At 39.1% G+C, this 8,460-nt stretch overlaps 2 protein-coding genes across 2 annotated transcripts; one reads left to right on the top strand and one right to left on the bottom strand.

Annotated features, from left to right (window-relative positions):
- Nucleotides 1-4,019: 4,019 nt before the first annotated feature.
- On the top strand, nt 4,020-4,982 carry LOC6582950. The gene has a single exon (XM_002008595.4). It carries the CDS (start codon nt 4,225-4,227, stop codon nt 4,819-4,821), a length of 597 nt encoding a protein of 198 aa, XP_002008631.1. The 5' UTR covers nt 4,020-4,224; the 3' UTR covers nt 4,822-4,982.
- Nucleotides 4,983-6,914: 1,932 nt separating this feature from the next.
- LOC6582949 (trypsin-1) lies at nt 6,915-8,228 on the bottom strand. The gene is made up of 3 exons (XM_002008594.3): nt 7,825-8,228; nt 7,188-7,756; nt 6,915-7,088 (listed from the first exon to the last, which is right to left on the bottom strand). The coding sequence occupies exons 1-3, from the start codon at nt 8,174-8,176 to the stop codon at nt 6,915-6,917; spliced, it is 1,095 nt and encodes a 364-aa protein (XP_002008630.1). The 5' UTR covers nt 8,177-8,228.
- Nucleotides 8,229-8,460: the final 232 nt, after the last annotated feature.

Here is an 8,460-nt window from a genome sequence, read left to right as displayed (position 1 = left end):
CCGTACATCACAAATTTGAAATCAGTTTCATTATATAAATTGTTACCTTTAGACGAACGAATGTGGCAGACACGCTTGAAACGTGGGGATTAGCGAGAGAAAGATGCGAGAGAGTGCAGAAAAACGGATCTGATTCGCTTCATTGGCCTCACATTTCTAGAGCTGTGAAATATTTGCTGTTGTAGCGACTTAAATTGGGCTTAAATTGCCACAATTTGTGGCGCATAATGTCAAAGTTAGTTGCAGCATTAAATAACAACAACAACAACAACAACAGCAGCAGCAACAATAAGAGAAAAAGTAGCTGCAAGCTATGCAATCGACTTCAATTAGAGTTGGCAAGCAAAAGGCTTCCGATAGACGCTCTCGTCAGCCAACTGTGTTGGCCAATGCATCTTTCTTGGGCGCCCGAACTGTGTCAGCCAGGAAGCCCCGCGACTTTGAGTGGCGTTCCCCAGTTTACAGTTTGTTTGCTTTCCATTGCAGCAACGGCCTCTGCCGCCATATTGCCAGCTAGCTAGCTCTGTCTGTCTGTCTGTCTCTCCTGTCTCCAGCAACAACAACAACAACAACTGTCCACATGCCCAGCTACGTCTCTGGCCACGTCTGCCTGGCAATCTAACCGTGTTGACTGACGGCTGCCGTCAAGAATTTTGGCGCTACAAAAGCGCATAAATAAAAATTGTTCAGCTCTGTTGACAGTGAGGCAGACAGCAACGACAAAAAAATGAAATAAAATAAGCAACAACAACAACTACGAAAACCAAAAAAAGCCATAAAAAAACTGTTGCAGCCTGTCAACTGTGCCATGGAGCGCCATTAGCCAGATGAGCCACGCAAAGGAACCAAAAAGGGAAACGTGTAAATTTCGCCAGAATTGCAATGGCTCTCAAAAATGTTGTAACTTTATATTTCAAAGGGAATTTTGGAGATATAGAGAGTGATAAGGCAGCAAATATGAAATGATATACATGATATAAATGATATCAGATAATTATAATATGATAAAGTAACAATCATGCTAAGAAATATCTATATGATATATAAGATAATTATGAGCTACATATAGAGATTATCTCTAGTATGAATGATTATATACATATGATAAAATATTAATAATGCTAAGAAATACATACATACAATGTATATAAATTATCCATTATATGAAAGGTTACATACATATGATAAAATAGTAATAATAATATGTAATGCTATCTATCTCTTAAACTATAAAAACCAATTACGACGAATCCTTCCTTTTTTAACTGAATAGCATTTAATTAAAAAAAAAAAATAATAATAATAATAATTGCTTGAAAATTATGAAAGAAATATTTCTTTCCTATATGCATTATTAAAGTAAAAAGCATTGACTTGAAAATATGTAGCCATAATTTTCAGCCTAGGCCTAAAAACGATGTAACTATATTATATTTATTTATTATATATTGATTATATATTGATTACATATCAAATGTCCATTTAAATACACAAAACTTAAGTTCTTAAATTTAATAGGAAACCAAATTTAAATCAAAATTGCAATTCAAAAATCTCTCTATGCATTTAAAAACGATATGAAGTGCTTTGCTAACACACACACACACATATGCATATTTAATAATATAAGTGTGTGTATTTGTGCATTTCACTTCCTTTTTAATTTCATTAGCAAGTTGAATGCTTGCCCAGCTAAAAAGCCACTTAGCAAAATATGCTTTAAATGCCTTAATTAAAACAATTTATGCAAATTTCAACAACAGCAATAATAATAACAAAAACTAAGTGCGGTTTAAAACAATGCAGCAGTAGCAGCAGCACTATCTACCCCTCTCGCTCTCACCACCTATGCTCAAAGCCACCTAACGCTTAAAAGCAACAGCTGCTGCACTGCTTTTACAACTGCTTTGCCGACGCGGTGCAAAAATTTCACACCATTTGCACTATGCAATTGACCAGCGCATAGCAAACTCTCCACACCTGCCACTTCCTTCTCTCCACTCAACGCTCCCCTTTCTACCTGCTCTCTCCCCCTGTCTCACTCTCTCCCCCTGCCCTGCTGCTCATTATGTGCGCAGCTTTACGCAAATTATGGGAAACTAACTCGCTAAGTTTTTGCTCTCCTTTTGGCCCGCAACGCTTTGTCTCTTTCGCACCAAGCCAATGTTAATGATAATTTGTTTTGCCTCAAACTTCCGTTCCCCGTTCACCTTATTCGCGAATGCATTTTAATTGCACTTTTTCCTGCTGCCGTCAACTAATAACTGGCAATTTATTAAAATGTTTGCGGTTTTGCCAGAAGCAATAGACATTGACAGAGAGAGAGAGAGAGCAACATAAGGAAAGAGAGAGAGAGTGGGAGAGCGAACGTTGCATTAAGCACTATTTGGCATAAGTTTTGTTCACAATTTTGATTAAAGAGCAGGCCTTCGCCTTGGCGTCTTGGCCAATGGTCAGCAAGGCGTGAAAATTTCTCTACCCAACTCGCCGGCGATTTATGTGAGAAATATGCTAAAATGCCAAACGAAGCGTGGCCCAGAGACGCCTACCAAAAAAGAAATAATCCAAAACTCAGAAAAAAAAATCTAATAAAAAACTGCACAAGCAACAAATCTGCCAGAGATGAGGGTCACACGAACAAACGAAGAACCAGTTTAACAAAAAGTGCTTTGAATTTTTAGCATTTCAGGTGAACTATAGACGTGTGTAGTATATATAGCAGAATCTAAGATTTATATGGGCATGATAAACCAATAGCTCTTCTAGTATGAAAGACTAAACAAAAACACATTTAAACAATGAACTGAATCAAATTATCGATTGCTATTGATAGTAAGGAAATGGCATTAATTATGAAGTATAATAATATAATTATAATAAATTCATACTGCGTATTTTAATAGAATTAGAATTTCAAAAATTTCTCCGTTTATAAAGACGAACAGATGAACTAAATTACATCGGCTCTTTGAATGTTTTAGGGAAACTCTTAGATGAGCAGTTAGGTCTAGAGATTTCTTACTTTATTATTTTTTGTTTAATATATCTTTCGACTCTGAATGTTTAGGGGATCTCTTAAATGAGCAGTTTAGCTTTCTTACTTAATTTTTTTTTTACATTTTTTTTATTTTGAATTCAATTTTGCATGAGAATAGTCAATTTAAACACAATTTAATAATTTTAAAAAATTCAGTAAGCTTTTTCAGGCTTTAGTTTTTTGCCCTGACCTGCAAAAATCTTTAGCTAATATGACATCAGCAAAGTAGTCAAAATTGTCTAAAACGTATAAAACGCTTTTTTGGGAACAACTCGAAAATTTCTACATTCTTTTTAATTAACTGAAATCAAAGTCTAACACCTACTCTTTTTTCTGTTTTAAATTGAATTTAAATTTAATTACACATTTTAACGCGTTTATTCCAATTTAAGATTTCAATTTAAGCTGCCAATATCATTAAAGAATCTGGTCCATTTCTTGTTTACCATAAATGTTTCAAATATTTTTTTTTTTTTTTTAGATATGTTCTTTAGCCATTTAAATACTTTTGGTAAAGAGAAGTTTAGTTTGACTATAAATTAATAATTAATACATGAAATTTATTAGACAAACTTTTAAACTTTCTTGTTGTAATGAAACGCTAATTATTTTAAATAAAGTCTAAAAAAAAAAAAGAAAAAGAAATGTCTCCTGAAATATAAGTAAAAAAGTCTTCTGCTTTATAATTTTTATATACCCCATCAGATATTTATAATTCCAAAGATCTTAATGAGATATGATTTTATATCATTAATAAAGTTTTTATAAAGTTTTGCAGCATTTTGTATTAAGAAGGCGAGCTATTCGCTTAAAAGTTATTACATGAACTAACTATTTTTTATTTATTACATTTATATAGCTTTTTGTTAATAATAAAAAAAAGCCTATTGTTTTCCAAGAATGTCCAAAATAATTAAACTATTAAATTCTTTGATATTAGAGTCTTTATTATTATTCAACAATATTATTAACAAAAATTAAACTCTACCAAATTTACATATATTTTCAAGCTTCGAGATTTTACTCAAAATTTAAATAAATGTATTCAATTTTTAACGAAATTAAATCCGATTTAAGCAAGTGACTGGGATAAGTATAGAGAACAGCTTACTGCCAAAGGATCGCAGTACAGTGAACACAGCTACGACGATTGGGAGCAATACATCGAAGCGAATTCACGAATTGACATGGGCAAAAAGAAGAAGCAAAGCAAACAACAAGCAAAGCAGAAAACAGAGAATAATGAGACGACGGCGACGACGCCGACCGCGAGGACGAGAACGATTGACGAGGAGACGGGCTGCCTAATGGATATCCTGCACCTGCACATGCTGCAACTAATCGAGGATCGGATAGGTTTGCAGCTCCAGCTGGAGACGCAAACGTCCAGAGCACGGCTCATGCTGGCCAAGACGCGACTGCAGCAGGGACGACCCCACTTGGCCACCGTCACGCGGCTCTCCAGCTCCAGTTCCAGTTCCAGCTTCAGCAGCAGCCCCTGCACGCCCTGTCGCGCGCTCTGTCGCCTGCTCGAACAAAGCATCGAATGGTGCAGCTCCTTCAAGCTGCTGCGACACAAGGTGAATCAGAAACTCGGCTTTCTGCATCCCATCAATCGCATCTTTGGCTCCCTGGTCCCATACAGCTTGCGGCTAGCGAGCGGCAACTGGGAACACTGTGTGGAGCTGATCGTGGAGAGCGCGAATATCCAGCGTGAATTGCAATCTGTAGTCAAAGCCATTGAACGATTCAATTGGGCGCTGCGCAGAAGGGGCTGCATCTGAGCGCCTTGGGGTAATAAGTTCAAAGTTGAGAATATAGGACGTGCCCATCCTAGCTTCCATTTTTACCAAATGGAGAGGGGGACACTCTCTTTTAAGGAAATGCACTTGTGTGAATATCTGAGTACATATGTATAAATAATATTACTTCTTATATATCTTAAGTTGCTTATAATTGGTTTTCCTTTTGAATCATTTATATACGTGAGCTGAAGCGTGAGAATTTCTGAGCCTTGGATAGCTCTCGAGACCCACACTCAATATACCAAGCAGAAATCACTCGCATATTTAAAATATAAGAATATTCCAGTGACGAAATATAAATATTTAAGATTTTATACAATAATTTTGAATATATGTTAAGCTTAAGCATCAACATAGGCTAGGCAGATATACATCCATTTGGTAGGATATATAAATCTGTATTATTATTATTTGCATTATTCATACTCTAAAAAATATACATATTTTTATAAATAAATATATAGGTAAAAAAAAATTGACATAAAAAAAAAATTGAGCTTGAATAACAGCAAATATTTTTGATTTTTGATTATATTAGAGAAATTATTTATTAAAAGATATAGTAAAAAAAAAAAAAAACATAAAAAATACATTAAATACACATATCGAAATAAAAACTCTGATAATGCATTTATAATACTTTTTTGCTCAGCAGAGTTCCAGATAAAAATGTTAATTGCAGTGCTAAATCTGTAGTGCGCCTATTTCAATGCCCTCAACTAGCTCTGCACCGCCTTGCCCCACCCCGCCCCACTCTGTGCGACTAGTACTTGCAATGCCTTGGCTCATTTGCAGTCTAGTTAAAAATAAAATCAAATGCCAAAGCGGCTGCATTGACAACATTGTCGATTTGGTCAGCAATCCCCTCGAAGTCTCCTATCTCCTCTCACACTCTCTCCCTCTCGCTGCGCGCTCCCCTTACCCATTTACCGACGGCATCGACTTACGTCGCGACGTCGACAATTATGCGGCATTTTCTTTGGCCGCAGGCAAGAAACGAGTTTGCGAGATATCTTTGTTTGCGCTGCAGTTGCAGTTGCAGTTGCAGTTGCAGTTGCTGCAGTTGTTGCTGCTGCTGCTGCAATTGCGGCGAACTACAACAAAATACCAGAAATAACTTGAAAATCCATTAAATCGCTGCAGCGCGACACTGCCATGGCATGGCTGGGCCTGGACTGGGCCTGGGCATGCCATGAACTCCTCCCCATTGGGATAGAGATAAACTTTTGTCAACTGGCCCCGATCGACGCGAAAACCTGCGCCGACAACTGATAACAATGTGTCAGCGATTCCCCGCTTCGAGTTGCGGCGCTGTCCTTGGCTTCCATTCTGTTGCCCAGCGATGACAATGCCAAAAATGGTCCGTCACGGCCTAACTGCATATTTTTTCGCCAAGTTTTTCAGCCTCATTGATTTTTCAGCGTATGTACGAAAAAGTGAAAGGCCAGCAGGTATACCCCATTGACTTGTCGAAATAACCAACGATGATAACCTGTTTCCATCACTAACAAAAAAGAAGGTAAATAATAAAAAAATATACGAAAAAAAAATATTTGCACAGAAATTACTTTATGAAAGTATTTTCTGCTAACCCAGTTGGGGGTGCTGCTGTTGGCCAAAAAGAAAATTTGCATTGGCAAACTTTTGCCGTAGTGCGAGCAAGTGCCCAGGGTTAAGGTTAAGGATGAACGTGAATAATTTCCATGATTGTATATTTATGTAGGGAAAAGTTTAAATTACTTTAAAGTACTTTCGAATGTATTATAAATAAAATGAATAAAAGAGTTAGCTGAGATTGGGAGAGACTTGAAAAAAAAAGTTTAATCTAGGAAAAATTTCTATGCATGCCAGAGCATGATATAATTAAATCAAAAGCAATTAAAATTTTATCTCAATTTTAGAATATTTAAAATCTCAAGAAAGAAAAAACTTAAAACTTTGCCATAATTTTATTATATTAACTTAAAGCAATTAAAATTTGATCTCATTTTTCTAATATTTAAAATCTCAATAAGAATAATTTTATTATTTTAACATAAAGTGAAATTACATATATAAACGATTCAATTCATTCATTTACTACAATAACAGGAATCTCTGGTATTCGCAGCAATCCAGTCCAGGTATCTGCTGACTCTTGTGTAGACCCCAGGAGCATTTGGCTTGGCACAGCCGTAGCCGAAGGAAACGACGCCAGCTAAACGGAAAATGCGATCCGGCACAATGAGTGGACCGCCGCTGTCGCCCTGCAAGGCAAGAGATTGAATGGAGATGGATGCAAGATAAAACGAAATTCAAGTCAAATCAGAAGCTAGGCCCTGTGGGTGCTTAGCTTTTCAGCCCACCTGGCAGGCATCCCGACCACCTGTCTGCACGTAGCCGGCACATAGCATCGTGTCCACGATCATGGTCTTGTAGGAGGTGGCCCGGCACTGGGCATTCGTTATGATGGGCACCGTCGTCTCCTGCAGCACACTCGAGGTGACGCCGCCCTCGTCGCTCAGCCCCCAGCCGGCGACAATGGCCTTTTGGTAGTCAAACGACTGAAATCGATTGGTGGGCAGGCAGACGGGTCGCATACGCTTCATCAGCGGCACGGGCTCGTCCAGGCGCAGCAGCGCAATGTCATGCACCAGGCTAACCGGATCATAGCCCGCATGGGCATGGGCAAATGCCACGGCGCGCGTTATGCCCGGATGCGTGGAGCTGCGATCCAGCTGGAGCAGGCGCACCGAGACGCCCGACATGTCCATCTCATGCACACAATGCGCAGCGGTCAGCACATAGCGATCGTTGATCAAAGTGCCGCCGCAGAAGAGCTGCGCACCGCGTATCATCTGAGCTATCCATGGATACTTGTTGGTGCGCACCTGAGTGCCGCCCACAATGCGATCGGCGTTGGGCACGCCGCAGGCTGCAAGCAATCGAAGCACACAGATAGAGGCAGGCACAGACCGACGCGATGCTCTCTCGGATACTCACTGCAATTGGCGCAACGATTGACGCGAATGGCCTTGGCATCGCTGTCAAATGGCGAGAGGCTGGCCGTCTGGCCACTGGGCAGGGCAGCGGCGGCGACCGAACTGGAGCCCAGCACATTTGACAAGATTTGTTGCTTTTGCTGCTCGATTAGATCATCGATGTAATCCCCTTGCGCGCCGGGCGGCGGTGCAGAGCTATTCCCCAGCAGAGCCGGCTGCCGAGCTGGCTTGTTATAGACGTAACCACGAAATGGTGGCTCATAGGCATAGCCAGAAGCCAAACCACAGAGGCAGCAGTAGCAGAGGCAGCAGAAGCTGAGCAGATAGAGAAAGATATTCGACTCGGATTTCATCTTGAGCACCGCACGAACCGCAGGCCCAAAGTCAACTGTTTGCAAATGTAGCCATCTTAACGGTTCTTATAGGCCATGGCCAGGCAGCACATACACATATATACATTTCGTATATATAAATATATCCGTTCATATTGATTCTTAATGATGCTGTCATTAATTTGCCAATCAATACTTTTTTTATCATCTATATTTTAGCATTTTTAGATCCACTCAAAACCCCTCGCACCTTACCTGACCCAATTAGCAGTGCCATAAAATCTTAAACCCATTTGTCAATTAAG

Source organism: Drosophila mojavensis, unplaced genomic scaffold, assembly GCF_018153725.1.
Source record: "Drosophila mojavensis isolate 15081-1352.22 unplaced genomic scaffold, ASM1815372v1 contig_74, whole genome shotgun sequence".
NCBI lineage: Eukaryota > Metazoa > Arthropoda > Insecta > Diptera > Drosophilidae > Drosophila > Drosophila mojavensis.
Note: the sequence above shows the minus strand (reverse complement) of the source record. Positions and strands in the feature narration are given on the sequence as shown.

Excerpts from the sequence above, each read along its gene's own strand:
- LOC6582949 (XM_002008594.3), bottom strand. The coding sequence starts at position 8,176 with ATGAAATCCGAGTCGAATATCTTTCTCTATCTGCTCAGCTTCTGCTGC. Across the intron at positions 7,757-7,824 it reads CAATCGTTGCGCCAATTGCA|CCTGCGGCGTGCCCAACGCC; the intron begins GTGAGTATCCGA and ends GATTGCTTGCAG. Across the intron at positions 7,089-7,187 it reads GTGGTCGGGATGCCTGCCAG|GGCGACAGCGGCGGTCCACT; the intron begins GTGGGCTGAAAA and ends CTTGCCTTGCAG.
- LOC6582950 (XM_002008595.4), top strand. The coding sequence starts at position 4,225 with ATGGGCAAAAAGAAGAAGCAAAGCAAACAACAAGCAAAGCAGAAAACA.